The sequence below is a fragment of the Lacerta agilis genome, chromosome 1 (assembly GCF_009819535.1).
Source record: "Lacerta agilis isolate rLacAgi1 chromosome 1, rLacAgi1.pri, whole genome shotgun sequence".
Taxonomy (NCBI): Eukaryota; Metazoa; Chordata; class Lepidosauria; order Squamata; family Lacertidae; genus Lacerta; species Lacerta agilis.
Window position 1 is genome coordinate 100072647 of NC_046312.1, and position 20830 is coordinate 100093476.

Here is a 20830-nt window from a genome sequence, read left to right on the forward strand (position 1 = left end):
TACACAATAGCATGTGTCCAAGTCATTCATAGAGATCCTGCTTTGGGGTCTTCAATGATATGAGGCAGGTGTGGACCAAGAATAGGGCATTTTTAATGGTGGCACCTTGGCTCTGGCATTTGTCCAGATCTTTTAGCTTCAGCTTGCTGGCCACCCACTTGGGAGCCTTGAATCCAGTATTTCACCCTTAATGGGAACAAAGGGTTATATGGATCTAGTCATTTGCCAGGTATTGTGTTTGGGATTAGAACAATCCATTCAGTATTGGCTTTACCATGGCATCTCTTACTGACAGATGCAGGGGATGACCAGAATGACAGTTTTCATTATGCCCTTTCTGTGAATTTATGGGGGGAGTGGTGCTGTTGTTTGGTGCCGATTATGGAAAGTAGTTAGGTTCGTAGGCATCTATTTATTATATAAAGCTTTTCTAGACAAAGTATGTTTTTTAAAGATTTCAATGCATGTTTCAAATCTCACTTCTTCCCCACAGAACACTTTTTATTGAATATGGCGTTTAAAAAATATTTGTGCCCAGAAATAAAAATTATTTCACCAAGGAAGAGCTGATGCTTGAAATGTGCATCAGGATCCTTTTATAACAGATGTGAGGAAGCTTTAGCCTGTTGGATTGTTGAACTACAACTCTCATCGTCCCTGGTCATTGACCGTGCTTGCTGGGGCTGATGGGAGTTGTACTTCAAGAATATCTGGAAGGGAAAAGGTGCCCCACCCCCATTTATAACTACTGTTGTGCAATTCTGGATTTTTTTTCTGTCTTAGTATTTTGTATACTTGCTACTTCAAGATTGTGGATGAGCTTCTTGTTTGTTGCATGCTCTTGTACACTTATGGACAAGTTAAGTTTATGCCTAGTGTGAGAGGTTAGCACAATGTGAACTGTATTGGAGATAAAAACAGTTACTACTGGAGAAAGAAAAATAAATAAATATGAACCTTAACTTCATAGAATTGGAATAATCTTGATTATTACTTTATTCAGTCTTCTGCAGTAGAAGGATTAAGTTATCTCTGATAGGTGATAATCTAACCTTTAAAAAAATAATCATGCAATAAGAAAGTGAGATTTATTTATATCATCCATCTGTTGTTAAGGTTATGAAAACCTTCCAAACAAATAAATGCCAATGTTTGAATGATAAGGGTGGCTGATTGTGAAAGCCCCTTCATTTCTGCTTTAGAAGGTTTTTGTGGATCCTAATTTGATTAAAATTGAAGGCATCCAAGGATAGGGCTTGTAGATTTCATAAGGCCTTCCTCCTCTTTTGTCATTGTAATCTGAGAACTGGTATTTGGAAAAAGTGTCCGGCTATCCTTTAAGACATTAAAGAGTGTTAATGCCATTAAGATAGGGTGTTTTAACACATATTATATGGTAGGATAGGAAAGCTATCATCTTACATTAGGGGAAAGTTTTTTCTAAGTTGTGCTCTGTTCTATTTTATTCTTTAAGTCTTCGTAGTTTAATAGTCCCCAAATTATTTTGCCTCTCTTTGTATTGTGCACAGTAGGTCACTTCTTTGAGTCAGCTGGAGCCATATTTTCTGTAGGTATCTTTCAGCAGCACAGATATTCTGTTCTTATGGTGTACTGAACCTGATCTTCTGTATTGTCTATGGTGGAAGATGAAGTTTTCCAATAAACAATTCCTGCCTTTTGAGAGCAGCTGTTTGAACTAGTTGACATTTTATTCATTTTCAGCTGATTGTTGTTAGTATGCATATGTCCATTTCATGTGGTATTTTAAAGTATGTTTCTGTCCCTTTTTTATTTCAGCTTTCAATCTGGACAATGAGCAACCTGATTATGATATGGACTCAGAAGATGAGACATTATTAAATAGGCTCAACCGGAAGATGGAAATCAAACCACTGCAGTTTGAAATTATGATAGACAGGCTTGAGAAAGCTAGTTCTAATCAGGTATTGCGGTTTCCAAAGCACTATTCATCTAAGATTTCACTAATAAAGTTGAATTTTGATAAGAGTCCCTTAATGTGAATGTCTTTATTTATTTTTACTATTTATTTTGTTGGGGGTTGCCCAGAGTGGCTGGAGCAACCCAATCAGATGGGTGGCATATAAATAAAATTTTATTTATTTATTTATATCTCATTAGTAAAGCCTTAAGCTTTACTAGTCTATGGAGTTTTCCTTTATCTGTTACCAGTTCCTCTTCCTTGTTGGGAGGTTGTATTGAATGCCTATCTCAGCTGTGGGGGGATAAGGCCCTCTGTGCCTCTCATTTAATGTTGCATGGAGGGTCCTTATGGACAGTAGTTACATGGTTTGTGGGTTGCTTGAGTCATGCCTAGGTGCAAAATGCAGGAGGTGAGCAGAAAATTACTTTAGCTAGGATTTACTAATGCTGCTGTAGAAAGGACCACAGCATGCATTTTGTCAAACTAAAAGCTTTTCTCCAATTTAAAGAAAAACATGACATGTCAATTTACACAATAGACTATAAATCCTTAGTTTCATTATATTGTCAAAAAGTATTCATTTTAAGCTTTCCAATTTTTTCTTACTGATATTTCTTTATTTAGAAATTTCACTTCCACCTTGTGATTTACAAAAATCTAAATCACAGTATCATAAACAGTCATTCAGTTAAAATACTTTAAAAATTCAATAGAGACAGGTATTGTGCAAGGTTAAAATACAACTTTTAAACAAAACAAAACATCAAGTACAAAGCAAGGCAAAGGCCTGCCAAAATGAAAATGTCTTTACCAACTGATGAAAGAAAAGAGAGGGGACTGTTATTCTTCACAGGGCAATATGTTCCACAGTGCTGATGCAAAATTATGCTCAGTGCTCTGTTCCAACGAATTCAGAAGCACAGCAGAGCTATAAAATAGGCGGCATGAGGGTCACCTGAACCTCACCAAACCATATTCAAACTTGAATTAAAGTTTTATCTATACTTTGAGGAATCATTCTAGATTTGCGTATTCTTCTGTGGTTCCAACAACAGTTTTAGAAATGCCTAGTGAACAAGTTATATGTTACATGAGCCTTAACAATTTAGACAAATGGTGTGGTTAGAGCCATCAAAAACCAGAGATTTTTGGAGCCATTCTATTTATAACCTGGAACTGGGAAATTTTCTTTGTTGTTTCAAGTGAAGTGGAACCTTGGTTCTTGAATGCCTTGGTGGTACTCGAACATTTTGGCTCCCAAATGCCGAAAACCTGGAAGTAAGTATTCTGGTTTTCGAATGTTTTTTGAAAGCTGGAGTGTCCGATGCGGCTGTTGGCTATTGTTTGCAGAGCTCCTGCGCCAATCGGAAGCCACACCTTGGTTTTCGAATGTTTTGGAAGTCGAATGGACTTCCGGAACGGATTATGTTCAAGAACCAAGGTACCACTGTACTTCAGTTGGCTGGTTAAATAGTACTTTATAGGGCCTCTCAGTATAGATCAGACTCTGTCATAATTGATGCTAGGATCACATTTCTTCTGGAAGAGGGGACTTGACCCTAGAAATCATAAAGTATAAATAAGATAGCAACTAGTGTAAACTTCAGATACTGTCCAAATAATGATAGTTAATTGATCATTTTTGTGTGTGTGAAGAAAATGAGGCTATGAAAGAGCATGGAACAACTTAGAGATTTGTGCTGAATATTGGTTCATTCTGAGTGTGTATTCTTCCAAACTGCCAAAAGTTCAGTCTTCCATTCTTAGGCACTGGATGGCATTAAACCTAATCAAGCAGAGCATGTGCAGGATCCCAGAATAAGCATTTGAACATGTGGAACTGGAAAGTTGCCCATGAAATACGTTTTGTATAGGAAAAGTAGCTGATAGCAATAGTTTATGTGTAGGTGCTATTAAATCATTATTGGCTGAAAAGCAAGGTCTTCCAACGAAGTAGTTAACTTCATTAAGTGATCAGTTTTCATTTCTAAGAAATAGTTGTTTGTGCTAACAAAGAACAATAGAGCTCAAATGTCTTGAGCTCAAATATATAGAACAAATGTGTAACTTATGTCAAAAGTAGCTTTACATTTTCAGGCATATAAGCATAATGGAGAGGTTGTTCTGTTTAGTTGATGTCTAGGTATCCAGTTACTATTCTCAAAAAGTGAAATAAAACATTTTTTATAAAATCCTTGATATTGTTATAATTAGCGTTGTTATCAGATGTGCCTGAAGCCAATGAACCTTGACAGAATTTAAGAACCAGTTCATCCTGCCACCCCATAAAAAGTTACTTGTAAAGTGTTGCAGCTTTAAGAGCACAGTCTTTGCCTGCATATGCAATAGCTTTACAAACAAACTTACAGTAAAGTCAAGCAATTTTTAATGTAAGGTAACTACAAACCATGAGACTTAATTCCAGGTTCATATGACACAACAAGCCAACATTCATTGAAAATGAAACTAATCTCCACAGAAGTCCTCATCCCATTAACAGGAGGAATAGAGGGAAGGGTGGAGTGGGCAAGCCATGGTTTAGCATTATTTGTGAACACAGCCAATATCTTTAAAAGTAGTGGTTCCCAATTAGCTAAGTACTATGGACCCCATGTTTTTCAAAAGCCAAGCCATGGACCCTCTACTTTTTGGGGGGAATTTTTTTAGTAATTTTTGTTATGTGAATGGTGCTAAGGACCCCCTGGGTGAGTTACGCAAACCCCCGAGGGTCCGTGAACCCCCAATTGGGAATCACTGTTGTAGGAGTGTTTTCAGAGGAGGAAACTTAACAAGAGTAGTCCCAGAATGTCAAACTCTTTTACTTTACCAAACATTTGTATTTCTGGAAACACCTGGGATTACAATGTGCAGCTCTTAGGAGCACTTAGGAATGCCTATAGTACATCACAGTGCATCAGAAATCAGTATTTTGGGACCTATAGGGTACCTTTTCTCTAAAGTACTTGTCTCAATCCAGCAAAAGTTAGTTGCACTCAAGTTCCATTAAAGTCTGTGAGGCAAAGTAGTTACAGCTAACTTAAGCCCCATTAATTTTAATGGGAGATAAGTGTGACTACTTTTAATTAGAATAGGGCCGCCGGGTGTTGATATCCTTATTTTGACTACGAGAGAAGGCTTTCTGAAAACTCTTGTTTCCTGCGGCTGTGAGCTGTTCTCATTCTTCTTTATGATAAAATATCCCTTTTACCCTAGTTCTTTAGTTTTATACATCAATCCCACGAAAATCTAATCATTCCTATCCCTATGGTCATTGTGAGGCAAGGAAAAAAGCTTAGCAGCCTAGATTCCACAGCACTAAAGTTCAATAATTTTATCTATATAAAGATGAACCAACATTTTCCAGTTTGCTTTTCCTCCTTTAGTTGAATAAAAACTTGTTTTCATTGGGTGCTCCTAAGGACTGAGTAAAGAAAATATGTAGATCATTTTAAATACCTAATAGAACTTAATTGGCTTATTTGCTTTGTTGCTTGGAATGGAGAGACCATTCACTCAAGGAGTGTAGACATAACTCAGGTAATTCCAGTGTAGCTCAGGAGTGGTCCACATCTGTATTCCCTGGAATAACTCTTTTCTTCAGAGAAATTGGTAGGTTTGCCAGGGTCCACATTATGGAAATGGCGAGAAGGGAAATTATAGATTTATTTTGACACAAGTGTAGGCATCATTTTAGCCTTTAATCGTTTAGCAAGATATGCTTGTTGAGGTATGAAATATTTTGACTTCGATCAACCCAAATCACCTGAAGGAACCTCCTAGTTTCTATTGCTATATTGACAGTATGGAAATATAATGTGCACCTGCAGCCAAAATAACTGTCTGCTGCTACAGAGGAAGCAAATGATACAGACACTGCATTTCAGACACCAATGAATAATTAGTATTAAAGAAGTATTTCGTCATAAAATGTCTGATGTCTAATTTTTGTGTAACAGATCTTTTTTTTTTAAGCTGTAAAGTCATGCCACATTGCTCTCTTTACACCTTGCAGTACCAATTGTATGAAGAAACCAAAGTTCTAATAGCTAATCCATTGTAGAGGATTGTGTATTACATTTCCTCTTCAAAAAAATTATCCTGGATTATTGTTAAGAACAACTTTTAAAATAATTCCTTGTGTTACACAACAATGTTTTTATATCTTTTCCAGCTTGTAACACTTCAGGAAGCTAAGTTGCTGCTAAATGAGGATGATTACCTTATTAAGGCTGTCTATGACTACTGGGTAAGAAAACGTAAGAACTGCAGAGGGCCTTCCCTCATCCCCCAAATCAAGCAAGAAAAAAGAGATGGCTCCACCAACAATGATCCATACGTGGCTTTTCGGAGGAGAACAGAGAAAATGCAGACAAGAAAGGTAACTCGGTTCTGCAGTTTTCCAAACTGCTATTTTCCAAAGGTTAAATGTCACAAATTATTTGTCTTATTAAGGACAAAAGGTGGAAAATGTTGCATTGTCTGCTAAAATCTGTTACCTAACTCATAATCAAGATGATAGTAAGGAAGTTTTTAAGTAATATTAGCTAGAATATTAATAAAATAAAGATCATGGGACTATAACCACATTCTCATTCTAATTTTTGGAGTACTATAGCTACCATGAATGCAGTGTGCCTTCAAAGTGGATCCTAATTTACAATTTTTGGTTCAAGACTTTAGCTTCCCTTCTCTTGTCACTTTCTGCAGTCCATTCTTTAGTATGATTCAGTCTCATTTCCTTGGATTTCAGATGCCCGGATCTCTGTATCTTATTAGACCCTGAAGATTAGGTTAAAGATGTAACTTTGTTTGTTTTGATTTCTGTTGTTTGTTTTTGCATTTTGGAAATAAATAAATATTCTATAGGCCAGTTGTAACTGTTTCCTTTTTAGGGAAGTAGCTTGAGCAAATAGTGGCTTTTCAGTTTTAGATGACACTATTTAAGAGTCATCTCAATTTGGCTTGATCACCCTATGGGATGACATTTGCTGGATGAAGGATGGAGAAGTGTGACCATGCTAATTTTCTTGGACTGTTCAGGGACATGGACTAGTGTCCTTTGAGATTCACTGGCTGAGCTTGATATTGAGAACCACTGTGTTCTGGTGTTTCTGTTCCTACTTGGCAGATTCCTTCCAGAAGGTGATGCTGGGGAACTGCTCTGTGCCATGGCAATAATATTATGTCTGTATCATTCTCTGTGCTATTTAACTTCTATATGACATTGTTGGGAAAAACCATTTGGAAATTTGGGCATTGCTGACATTTGGCTTACCTCCTTTTCATCTAACTTGGGTAAGGCAGTACAAGTCTTGAACCAAGTGCCTAAAGTCATGGACTCAATTCAGGCAAGGTGTAGGCTCTGTGGATGTTTTTGACTGGGGAGGTGAAGTTTACCTTGTTCTGGATGACTGTTGTGGAAGCAGAATGCTACCTGAACATAATTTGGACCCAACCTTAAATGTCAGTGGTTCAATATAGAGTGCAATTATTAAAACTCCGTACGATTACATCTTCCATATATGCTTTTTACTATTAATATTTTTCCCCCCAACAGAACCGAAAAAATGATGAAGCCTCTTATGAGAAAATGCTGAAATTAAGAAGGGAGTTTAGTAGAGCCATAACAATTTTAGAGATGATTAAGAGACGAGAGAAAACAAAACGAGAGTTGTTACATTTGACATTGGAAGTTGTAGAGAAAAGGTAATTTTTTCTTCCATTCTTGTTAAAGAGGTTCCACTTGAATTCCATAAAATAATGTTTTAGTTGGAAGTGCAGTGATTAGCGAATATAGTATGTTTGGTGGAATGTTGCACTTGGCACATGGGGTGTTCTGTCCTATATCAAACATATCCTCTGCTCTGAGTTTGTAAATAGGAAGCAATGATGACCTGCCTTGCAGGGTTCATGTGACAGTAAATAAAGACAATATATTTTAAAGCACTTCACATATTTAAAGTATTTCATTAATGATTAGCAATAATTATTTTTCTTTTTTGTTAAGATACCATTTGGGTGATTATGGAGGTGAAATACTTAACGAAGTCAAACTTAATACAACTGAAAAAGAGATGAACACCACTCCTGCAGCTCTTCATAATGGAAATCATCACAAGGTTCAAGAATGTAAAGCTAAGGTAAATTACTTGCATCACCATTAATTACCCAGGATACATTGTCCTCTTTTGTAATGTGGAAAGTGTGATGTATATGCAGTAATAATTATTTTCTTATGTTGTCAGAAGAAAGCAGAAATAAAAATCTATCTTAAGTTGTATGTACATCAGATACCGATACCAATACCTGATGTATGCAGTCAGCTGTATATCTTTTTTCATTTTAGCAGTTCAAAAATCAATAGTACAGGAGCTGGGAAGGTTTGCTGTGCTTCTTGGTTTATGAAAACTAGTTAGAAAAGTCTATATTTCTAGTTGTATATGAAGCCATTTGGTGGAGGCATTGCTGCATTTTAGAATGCTTTCAGGTTACAGAGGTCAAGAACATAAAAATTGCTTCTTCCTTTAGTCCTCTTACGAGAGATAACTGTAGATTAAAGCTTTTTTGGCAGTTAATTTTAGCTAATTTATCCAGACATATTTTTTTTAAAAAAATTGCTTCATATTAGTAGAGAAATAATCTTCCAGCATTGTCTTCAAATCACTGTAATGGTAACAGTTGCAATTACTTCATAGAGACTCATGCTCACTGAGCTTTTAGAATTGGTTTATTTGCATTACATATATTTTTAGAAAAGAACTAAACATTTTCAAATATTTTAAATCAAAAAGAACATATTTCATTAAAACGTTTCTCTCTTGTATTTAACTTTGATGACATCTAGTGGTTATTACATTGTAGGCACCTATCACTGTTTGGTTTGGTTCATACTTGCCTTGTTCTCTGCTGCCACAAAGTAACAAACTTTGAGCAGGAAAAAAATGTGCAAGACACCAACTTTTTATAAATATACTGATTACTTTTAAAAGTTAGTGCAGAACACAGTAAAGGATACTGAATATTATACGTGTGAGTTGTTGAATATTAAATTATGTAAAAGAAATACTTGTTCAGAGTTATATAAACTTTATTCTTTAGGCAACCTGTTCATGAACAAAGCTGAACCATAGTGAGATTGGAAGGGTGGTGGTGGTGGATATAGACTGTTTAATGAAATAAGAATAATTATTAACAAACGGGGGGGTTGTCCAAAATTTATTGTATACAACAGCATGCTCACCACTCATCTCTAAAAGAGGAAGTGTCTGATGTTGTCCGTCAAAAGAAGAAGTATCCAAAGAAGCCTAAAACTGAGAGTGTAATAAATCCTCAGCAACCCACTACTGAGCCTTTGCCTGTGATCAGTAAAAGTGATATCAAACAGTATGACTTCCACAGTTCAGATGAAGATGAATTTCCACAGGTAATACATGTCAACTAAGATATAGTGACAGAGAGAAAAGGAAAAAGTTGTGTAAAATAGAAATATTTGTCACTCTAAAAAAAGTTTTTTTTAAAAAAAAATACGTTGCCTTTTCACCATAGGTTTCTGTTGAAATGTCATGCCACAGTGACTGGGATCCAAAGGGCTGTTTAGGCTTCTACAAAGGGCTTAGATGAGCCTGGTCTTTAAGCGGAGGCTTGACAGCCATCTGTCAGGAATGCTTTGATGGTGTTTCCTGCTTGGCAGGGGGTTGGACTGGATGGCCCTTGTGGTCTCTTCCAACTCTTATGATTCTATGGTGCCCTTTTTGCATTTGGGCAGCTCACACCTCCCAGGCTCTCAAGAACAGTTCTGAAACATAGTCTCTGTGGGATATGGGGGACTAATGGAGAAAAACAATTCTGTAGACCCTCAAGTTCACAAAACTTGCTTCACTCTTCCTTAGATGCTGGCTGATGGGAATTTATTTTATTTTATTAAGTTTCCAATAAATGAACTGCTAAAACTGAGCAAACGGAGTACTCGTCAGTTATAATAAGTTGGCACAATAGCGTGTTTTTAAATCAAACTGCTTTGGCCCCCTAGGTACCCTCACCGGTGTCTGAGCCAGAAGAAGAAAATGATCCTGATGGAGCCAGTGCATTCAGAAGGAGGGCAGGATGCCAGTATTATGCTGTAAGGATCCTTGCTGCTGTTAAGACCTATCTAATTGATTAATGCAGAAGACAGACATTTGGTCAAAAGGAGCATAATTCAGCCTTCCTCTTCATTTTCCTCTCTCGTCTACCTTGGGTGTTTAAAAACAGACTTGATCTTCCTAAAATACTAAGCAATATCAGATTATGCCAGCTACAGCATATCCAGTCAAGGCTGTCAAATGTACAGGAAGGGCTATACCTTGAGGAAATTGGGGCACACACGGAACTGCTAGCTTCACTTTAACTATTTCAGTATGCTTGAAAGGGTATGCCTGCCAAAAGAGGTGTGGCTGATGGCTACTAGAGGGCCTTTTCAATGGTGACACTCCAGTTGTGGAATGCCTTTCCCAACAAGGCTCACTCAATGCCTTTGTTACAATCTTTGGTGCTTGGTGGAGGCCTTTTTATTTCCCCAGGCTTTACGGACTAAATCGTAATACTTTTTTGATCCTTTGGAATACTGTTATTCTGTTGTTGGTTTTACTCTTTTATGCTTTTGCTGTTCAATTTTGGAACTTCATGTCCTATTTCAGTGTGTGTGTGTGTGGAAGGGATTTAAAAAAAAACCTACTAATAGTGTCAGGAATGCACTAGTTTAGGTATATGGGACTACATTCCATCAAAATACCTTACACAATAGCTTAAACCCTGCAAATCTAATCCTGTTACTTGTACACCTAATGTTTGTGTGTTCTTAGCAATTGTCTCACCCTTTACTTACATTGTATGATGTTTGTTTATTCTATTCATATTTGTAAAAGTATTTATATATCATCCCCTCATCAGGGTAGTGTATAGCATTAAAAGCAATAGAGAGCAATAATTAAAATGAGAAATTTGTTTTATGAAAGTGTTCTGCTTTTTGCAGCCAAAATAATGTCAGGACCTTTACGTAAATAGTTCTATTCAAGTTTCATTTTCCCTTTCCCAAAAATGAAAGCAAAATTATTCTTGTCTTGTCTTCTGCAGGCTCATTTGGACCAAACTAATTATTCTCATGAGAATTCAGAACTGGCAGAATTGGATAAGCTAAGATATAGGCATTGCCTTACAACACTTACTGTTCCAAGAAGATGTATAGGATTTGCAAGAAGACGAGTTGGCAGGGGTGGAAGGTAGGAGAATTGCTAATTTTGTTGGTAAAATAACATACTATTTACTTCCCTTTTCATGGAAGCAAAACTCAAATGTATATTATATATTTTTCTTCTTCTTTTAAAACAGGGTGTTGATGGACCGGATATCCACAGAACATGATCCTGTCCTGAAACAGATTGACCCAGATATGCTAAACAGTTGCTCAAGCTCTTCCCAAAATGTAGACTTTTCTTCTAATTTTTCACGGACCAATGCTTCCAATAAACATTGTGAAAATAGACTTTCTCTTTCTGAAATACTAAGCAATATCAGATCGTGTCGACTGCAGTGTTTCCAACCACGGCTACTAAACATACAGGACAGTGATAGCGAAGAATGTACCTCAAGGAAACCAGGGCAGGCTGTGAATAATAAAAGAGTTTCTGCGCCATCTGTAGCTTTATTGAACACCAGCAAGAATGGCATATCAGGTAGGCAGAGATTTGTAATGTTGAACTTTAAATGCATATGCATCACCTTGCACCTGGGACTTAGCTGAGGATTCTAGAAGAGAAAATAGTATGTGTATTGGGGTTGGGGGGTGGGAAGAGAGAGATGTCATTGCAATAAAATAGAATCACAGTGTGTGTTCTTTACATACTTTTGTACAGATATTTTATTCCTTCATACAGTGGGTGTGTAAAGAGCCATGCAGGGCAATGAATGATGTCCTGGATATCTTGTCCCTGAGATTACACTCCCCACCCACATAGATCATTTACTAATATTTGGTTTAATGGATTTAAACAGGGAACTAACATATGACTTGATTATACTGCTAGCACTAAGGCTGCACACTTAGTGGTGAGTAAGCTTTGGTGACATGTATAAATAAGGTAGGGCTACACAACAGAAGAAATTACATGAAATTAATAAAGTCCCATTATTTTTATTTTTGCATCGCAAAAACTGATTCATTACTTACAGCAGTTACAGCACAAGTAGCACCTTGATCCTTAATGCAACATGAAAGCCACCCTGTAACACACATACACAACTGGTGATAATAAGTGAATTGACCTTCATACGCTGCATCGCCCATGGACCAAACTTCGCATTGCTGGATTTTAAAGAAGCATTCGGCATAATCCTTTATTTTTCGTGTGGGACTTAGGAGTTGCCCTTGCTTATTAGTATTGATAACAGTATGTGCACAATGCTGTGCAATTTATGCACACCTCCTTTGAGCAACATTAGCTTTTTAATGGTGGTCAAGGCCATTATTAAATCACTCTGTGTGGCCATAATTACTGACTAGAAAGCTGTTGGTGTGCAGTGGCTTACCACATGGATTGTGTGATTTTACCATGGCATTTCAAATGTTCATACAGCAAATCAAAATAGGAAAGAAAGAAAGAAAGAGAAAAATATTTAAGAAAAAACTAAGTTGTTTTGGGCAGTCTCTTCAGAAACTGATATAATGAACTTCCTGATGGCCTGCTTCTCATAGGTCTTAAGTAGCTTCAGTTAAAGTGGAGAAGGGGGAGTCCTAAAAGCTTTTCCAGGAACTCATGGTGTATATATTGCCCTGTCTTTCCCTGAGGCGGCAGCAATAGGCACTTTATCCCAGTAATTGGGTAATATCTTAAGGATCTTGATTTTTAACAGTTACTTCCTATCTCTTCTCAATGCCTTCTGTAAGTGGTATAAGCAAAAATTGTGTGCTTGCTTAACATGCCAGCAGCAACTGATCTCAGAACTGATTCCTGTATATATAATGGAGTGATGAAGACACTTTAGTATCTTAACTTTTTGGGGTTTTTTGTAGAACTCCGATCCCATATTCCTGTTAACCTCTCCATTAATATTTGCTGAAAATGAAACCAGCTGCAGCACTCTGAGTAGTACTGTCATTAACAGGTTAATTGTCAAATTCAAGTGATTGTGCACAGTAGACAAATAATATCTGTACCCTTTGAGAGCAAAACAGTCATTGCCAAGGATTGCACTACAAAATGATTCACACTTTCAAAAACAAGTTTTACATCAGCAAGAGAAATTACTCTTGGCATAAGAATATTGATTTCTATAATTATTAGTTGTCTAACTCTTTTCATAAATTAGATGCTTCAAAGAGAACGTTGCAATAATTAGGCTACTATCCCCATATTATAGGCTGCGTACTGAGACTAAAAGAGTGATAGCTTACTTAAGTATACCCAGTGGGCTCCTGCCAGTGGGATTTGAAAGCCTGCAGGAGTAGGAATGGCAAAGCTCATGGTCACAACTGCGCTGCATCAGTTCTTTTTACAGTGTTACCTCGGGTTACAGACGCTTCAGGTTACTGACTCTGCTAACCCAGAAATAGTACCTTGGGTTAAGAACTTTGCTTCAGGATGAGAACAGAAATCGCGCGGTGGCAGCGCAGCAGCAGGGGGGCCCCCATTATCTAAAGTGGTACCTCAGCTTAAGAACAGTTTCAGGTTAAGGACGGACCTCCAGAACAAATTAAGTTTTTAACCCAAGGTACCACTGTATATCAGATTTGAGTTCGAGTCAAAAATCATCCTTTTAAAGGTTGAGAGCACATGCGTCGAAGCCGAATGTGGTTCAGCTAAATTAGTCTTCAGTAGCACAGTGTTCCCTCCATGTTTCTTGTCTATTATGCCAATGTAAGTTATTTGGAGACCCTTTGGGTGAAAAGCAGCTAATAAGTTTAATAAATAAATAAATAAATTTAAATGTGACAAGATGTACACAAGAAAATGGCACAGCTTTTGAACAACTAGAATAGAAAGTTTTGTAAAATGGTACACATGAGGGGCATTCGGATAGCTAGTCAAAAATAGTCGGAGAATCATGCTCAAGTCCTACTTATATCATAGTTGACCATAGTGCTTCTAATATTCATACCACCACACCATAGATACAATAGCATTAAATGCACCTTCTGGGAGAGAAGCATCTAGTTTTTATATACAGAAAATACATTCCATCCTCCAATAAAAAGTATAGTCTTGAGGGCATATGGATTTATTGTTCTACCCTTCATATTGTGTAGAAAGGGTACAGCAATATTGTGTATCTGGTTGTCAGCTGCCATCTAGAAATGATCTGCCTTGCAAAGCATTAATGAAATGTGATATTTTTGTGAAATAAGTAGCAATGATGGTGTCATCCTCAAGTTTAGTAACCAACAAAGATCACCCCAAAGGTTGGATTAGTCCAAAATGTGTAGATAATTTTGAGGCAAATTATGATGTGTAATATGATATATATGTGTTGTGTTCTGCAGTCCTGGTTTATCTTGGGATCCGTCCGTTTTGTGAGAAAATGGTGGGGGTGAAGTCTTAACTGTTGTGGCTGTAGAGACTGATGCAGGAGAGACATGTTTTGTTGCAGGAGCAGTTGATGTTGCCAGCCTTCATGTCACATTTGCAGACGTCTTTGTAACACACAGTTGGTCTGCCAACAGGCCTGGTGCCTGAAACCAGCTCCACATAGAGCACATCCTTTGGGATCCTGACATCTTCCATATTCTTGACATATTACTGTTACTTGTGTTTTGGAAAGAATAGCAATCACAGTATAAGGAACTAGTGGAACTTGTATTGTAAAAATGTTTTACTTTAACTTTTCAAAAATAATCTAGACCTCCTGCTCTTGAATTTCTGAAGGACTATAGCATACCGAGTTGTGTAACACAAAACCAATTTTATGTTCTCCACTAAATCTTTGTAATTTCCCTATAAATTAATAAAAAGCAACAGTAATCTATTGTTCTCCTTAATAGAATGTTTCCAAAATAAATATGGCCAGAAGAATCTATTTCAGTGAAGCTGGGGTGAAAAGCTATGTTAAGCATTTTGGTTCTGCTGCTTAGGCACATGATACCTTTTATTGAAATGCTTAGGCACGTTAAATCTTTTATTCAACCATAAGACTAAGGTTCTGATGCTAAATGCCAAACACTTGAAGCTTACACTGAAGAGCTCAAGTATCATTCCATTCCCAAGTACAAGTCAAAACCATAATTGGGCTGAAATACTTGAAAAAAATTCCTACAACTTCTGCTTTTTGCATGTCCATTTGTTGGCGTCAATTTAAACTAGGTCATAACCACTTGAGTATATAGGAGGCATTTAATATTTGAAAGCCTGTTTTTCCCTCTCCTAAACTCCTTGGGGATTGATGTTAGTCTTGGCCAGCTGCAGTAGAAAGGGACTGCACAGCAGTAGAATGCAGCAAAGGCAAAACAAAATTTGCTTCATTGACTTTGCCTTTTCTTCATTCATTTGTGAGTTGTACTAGCTTCCAAGAAAACTATGGTGACTTCTAGAATAACAGTTATATAAAATAATACATAGGGCGGGATCCAGTGAGTGGGTATACACCCACTAATGCAAGACATCCATCAGCGGAATAGGGATGGAGGCAACTTTCATCAATTAATCTGCAGCCTCTCAAATTGCTGCCTTTCCTATACTGCCGATGGATGCTTTTCCCATTTGATTGCACCCATAGCACAAAATATTTTGGGGTGTAATATAAAATTTCATGAATGCTTTATAAATCTTTGTTGTTACTTTAAAACTCACACATGAACTTGAGCTTCAGCTTGGCCACTAATTGAACCATGAATTACTCACACTAGGTTGCAATGAATTTGAATAATGAGATGACCACAAGCCACCATAAAACATTCTCAACATTCCAAGGAAAAAGCAACATTTGTTCAGGAGACTCATTGATCCTTGGAATATTACAGAACCTGTTAATTGATGACCACTTAATTATTTGCAGTACCTGTGAAAGGAGTTCCTTTCTGGTGGCATTTTAAATATTAAGTAACTTACCTCAAAGCACAACAAATTTTCAAAGGGTTTTCATTAGACAAGGAATTCTTCCATAGCATCTGTATTTAGCTACTATAAATCAACTGTTCACTGTTGTGATCCAGCAGGTAGTCATTAGACAAAACAGAAACCAGTTAACAGCACAAGATTAAACACATTTACTGAAGCTTCTGTACATTGCTTAACTGATTTGTATAAATCTGTTGCTTTTTGTCCTGTTTTCATATTCTTTAAAGTTTCCTATGAGAATTGTATTCTGCCAGATTCTTTGAGGAAATTTAAGCATAATCTCTTTTTCTGCAGTAACAGGGGGTATTACAGAAGAACAGTTTCAAACACATCAACAGCAGTTAGTTCAAATGCAAAGACAGCAACTTGCTCAGCTTCAGCAGAAACAGCAGTCTCAGCATTCCTCCCAACAGACGCATCCAAAAGCACAGGTAATATTCTGTTCTGGAAACTGGTTTTCTTCTATTATAAACATGATTCTAACAGCAGTTATCCCTGCTCCTGGGGAGAGAGAGAGAGAATGAAACTACCCCCCCCCCCCAAAAAAGGAATTGAGATGTTTCCTTTAAAACTGGTTCACACTGCACTTTTTGTCCATGTGGTCATCCCTGGACTGACCTTCCTCTAGGTCAGGGATAGCCAAAGTGGTGCCCATCAGATGCTGTTGGAATCTGTCATAGGGCTAGGGCTGATGGGAACTGGAGTCCAACAACTTCTGGAGGGCACCCAATTGGTTATCCCTGCTCTAGGTATACATGCACATATACACAGAGACAAATGTGTTGTTTGAACTGGACAGTCACATTCATAGACGACAAAAACAAAAAAGTTCTGCTAATGTCATGATGGCTCTCTATATCAAAAGTATGGGTCAACTTTACTGTTGTTCTGCTTGTAGGTCTAGGTAGCAGAAATACCTACTTTGTTAACTGTAAAGGAAGCAGATTATTTTAAAATTTGATTCAGCAAGCAGGATCATTTGAAATCAGTAAAAATTGGATTAAGAAATGCTTAGTTGATTGCATCCCTCATATTTTTTTGTTCCTGTGAATGAGTTTTTAATAACATTTTTATATCTAAATAATAAGTGGCTCACATTATACACTCTAAGAAAGCCCTCCCATATTTTTGTTTGGAAATTATTACACTATTGCTGAAAATTATTTGGAATTGTGAATTCTTAAGAATAATCTCACACAGAACACTGCACATTATCATTGAAGCTTTACCCCCACAACCACCACACCACCAAATGTCTACTGTAGCTCTTGGCAAGCAGTATCTGATGTAGCAGGAACTTCTACTGTTTGAGGTGTGGAGGTGTTCACATCCAAAGGAACTCTTTATAGTTTCAGAACGGATCAACATAATTTTGAGCTAATAGAGGTATAGGATGAAAGGCAAAGATACTCATTTATGGTATCCTGACTCTGGGATATGATATTGAAGGGTAATAACACTGAGTTGGAAACATATTTTGACTTTCTCTGCCTGTTATGAGACGCACACTGAGCTAATGCACCAGCATCTCATTATTAGTCCATAATTAACAATAATTGTTTTGTGCAAATTGCCTAGGGCTCAAGCACCTCTGACTGTATGTCAAAAACGCTTGACTCGGCCAGCGCCCATTTTGCTGCATCTGCAGTGGTGAGTGCACCTGCTCCCAGTCGCAGTGAGGTGACAAAGGAACAGAGCGCCAGCCACAATATAAATGGTGTTGTTCAGCCCACAGGTATGGAGTTCTTTTTTGTTCTTCAGTCAAGTGAGATTTGCAACAAACTGCTTGATGCTTATTTTTAGTGAAATCAAATTATTGTTTGGAAACAAACCTAGGATATAAATGAGACTATGTTCAGCTGAGAGTAAATTTGTTTTATCAAATGGACAAGGTCATACTTTCACTGTGTTTTGTTTCAGCCACACTTTAGAGAAGTGAGTGGCTGCCTCTTGTGTGCCCACTAGTGCTTTGATCCTTCTTACTATCCGCACTCAACTGTGCAAGCCCTTTCAAAGCAGCTTGGCAGATCTTATCCTCAGCTTAAACCTCCTTTACCATTTTAAATTTTTACAGGCTTTGGAGGGTTAAGCAAAAGAGTTCTGGTGTTTAGTTCTAGATTAGTTTCACAATGACCTTGATTTTCGTGAACGTGTTATTGTTTATTCCTGGAAATCTTACTGTATATGTGTGTTTGTTTTGAACAGCAACGTCAAAAACTCTGTACTCCACCAACATGGCTCTGTCATCTAGCCCAGGGATCTCAACTGTACAACTTGTAAGGACAGTTGGCCACACCACCACAAACCACTTAATCCCAGCATTGTGCACAAACAGCCCTCAAACGCTTCCCATGAACAATTCTTGTCTCACCAACGCAGTGCACCTCAACAATGTCAGTGTTGTTTCTCCAGTCAATGTACATATCAATACAAGGACTTCAGCACCATCGCCAACTGCCTTAAAACTTGCCACAGTTGCTGCCAGTATGGACAGAGTGCCAAAGGTGACTCCTAGTAGCGCCATCAGCAGCATAGCAAGGTGAGTATATATAAACAGAGAAAGAGACAGACAGACAGACAATGATTCAAATCAGGATTTTAATGTGACCACCTCTGCTTTTTATTTTTAACATAAAATTGAATTGATCCCAGATCACATCCTACAAAAGTATAATTTTAATTATATTCTGAACTAATTTGTTCTAGTTTTCATGGTCATAGGGAGGTACAGGGAGCTATGAAGCTCCACCCCCAGTGACTGTAAAGTTTATTCAGTCATCATACCACCTTCTGAAGTTTCAGGAAAATTCTGAAAATCCACACATTACCATTCATGTCTTTTATTTTCCCCTTCAGTAGTTTTCTGTACACTGAATTCTGTTTTCAGTTTTACATTGTGTGCTCCTGGAACTGAATGTACCCACAGTCCTGATTTTCAGTTAAATAATCGCCTATAATCAGAAGAAAACTTTTTTTGAAATGTTATTGTGGAAGAAACTTAGACTGCTTGGTGAAAATATTGAGGCTGCGGTCTTATATCCATTTATCTCTGATAAGTCGCTTACTGTGACTTCTGAGTAAACCTGGATAGAATTGTACTGTGAGTTTTCATGTGATAAGATTCATTTCAACTAAATAGAACTTTGATGAACCTTTAAATAACATCCAATAGGTAAGTTTTTTATTTTAAAAATCTGGAAAATAAACAGTAAGATTTTCACTTAATTTAATTTGTGTTTATGTTTATTATTTATCCATACAATTAAAGTGAAAAAAACACTTAAGATAATTAATTTGCCAAATATTGAGAAATTAACTATTTTCCTTTTATAACCATTTTCAGAGAGAACCATGAACCAGAACGATTGGGGTTGAATGGAATAGCAGAGACGACAGTAGCAATGGAGGTGACATAACCTCAAAGCAGTGGCTCAACCTGTGCTAATGGTGTAGTCATTTATATTCCAGCTGAATGCAAAACAACACCCTGTGGATCACAGGGAATTAAAATGGACCTAAATGGACTATCATATCGTATATTAAGTCGATATATAATGTACATTTTGTAAAATTGGGAAAATCACTACCTTGTAAAATAGTTTATTTGTATCATCAATATTATTTCTGTTACTTGAATAGTAGATATTCATCATCATGCTTTTGCACTTGAATTTGCAACTGAATGGATTTAAAAATAATTCTTTAATGGGATCATGAGCATGAAATGGGATCCTGCATCACTTGTTTTAACTATTTATTTTGCCATGTTTACATTTTGTATCTTGTAAAAATAAATCCAACTTTGTGTCTAAAAAAAAGTTAAAAGATTCATAGCTAGGAAAAATTCTTGTAATTTTTTTCTAAAGAAAATGTAAAGTTTTCACTTGGTTCATTTTGTTTCACAATTTTAGATGGACTTTTTGGTAAATACTTTAGTGGCATTTCACTGTCAAATATGAAGTTCAAGGCAAAATAGTATTTTCTATTACTGTGCAGGGGAAAGGGATGGATCGATACATGCAAATTTAATGTAGTAACCCACTTTTCCATATATTTTGAATGTATATTTCTATTTATAATACCAGTTTATAAAAAATAATTACACAGAAAACCTGACTAGTAAAAAATTATGCATCTAGCACATATTAAACTGTGCAGATATGAAGAAAATTTTCAACTGATTATATTTTATCTGAAGTCTGCATAATTTAACCGGCTTTTAACTGTAACACACCACATAAATGATATTTTACCAGGTATGTATTGCATTATATATCATTGCAATAATTATTGGATGTCTAGATATCGAGCCATCCCAGGTGATGGGGGAGGGGGGAGGGTTGTGGCAGATTGTCTTTCAATTTTGGAGAGTTTTCCTGTGGCTACAAGGCAAGTAACGGGTTGGAAAAAGTCTGACTGTAAGCGTTGGACACCTTCGTAGTGTAGTGTTTTAGTGACTTTTTTTATACGGTTCTTGTAAATTAGATACGTGTAGTGGTGTTTCAGAATGTTTGTTTATGCACTAGTTCAGACAACTTTCCCTGTTACTTGTTCTTGATAAGTGAAAACTGCAGGGAAATAAAAATACATATCAAAACATGGGCACCTTGCATACGTATTTATTTCACAATGCGGAGAACAGTTTGCATATCATATTCCGAGGTTGAGCATGTACACTTGCACCTCCATCCAGCAACACATAGAAGCTTCTCGAGGCGCATGACTGGCTGGATCATGGAGTGCATGTGCAGAAGGTTGCTGCATGGAGCTGGATCTCTGCATCCAGCACTCGAGGCTGCACGTG

The 20830-nt window shown here is 37.0% G+C and overlaps 1 protein-coding gene across 1 annotated transcript in view; it reads left to right on the forward strand.

Annotated features, from left to right (window-relative positions):
* EPC2 (enhancer of polycomb homolog 2) overlaps positions 1-20627 on the forward strand; it is a 46944-nt gene extending 26317 nt beyond the window's left edge. Inside the window, exons 3-14 of the mRNA XM_033164419.1 lie at positions 1798-1943; positions 6114-6320; positions 7500-7648; positions 7950-8082; positions 9174-9365; positions 9972-10061; positions 11054-11199; positions 11309-11652; positions 16321-16457; positions 17605-17761; positions 18232-18565; positions 19370-20627. Of these exons, the coding sequence (XP_033020310.1) occupies positions 1798-1943; positions 6114-6320; positions 7500-7648; positions 7950-8082; positions 9174-9365; positions 9972-10061; positions 11054-11199; positions 11309-11652; positions 16321-16457; positions 17605-17761; positions 18232-18565; positions 19370-19442 (2108 nt within the window). The 3' untranslated portion in view covers positions 19443-20627. The remainder of the gene's footprint in view (positions 1-1797; positions 1944-6113; positions 6321-7499; positions 7649-7949; positions 8083-9173; positions 9366-9971; positions 10062-11053; positions 11200-11308; positions 11653-16320; positions 16458-17604; positions 17762-18231; positions 18566-19369) is intronic.
* The last annotated feature ends 203 nt before the right edge of the window (positions 20628-20830 follow it).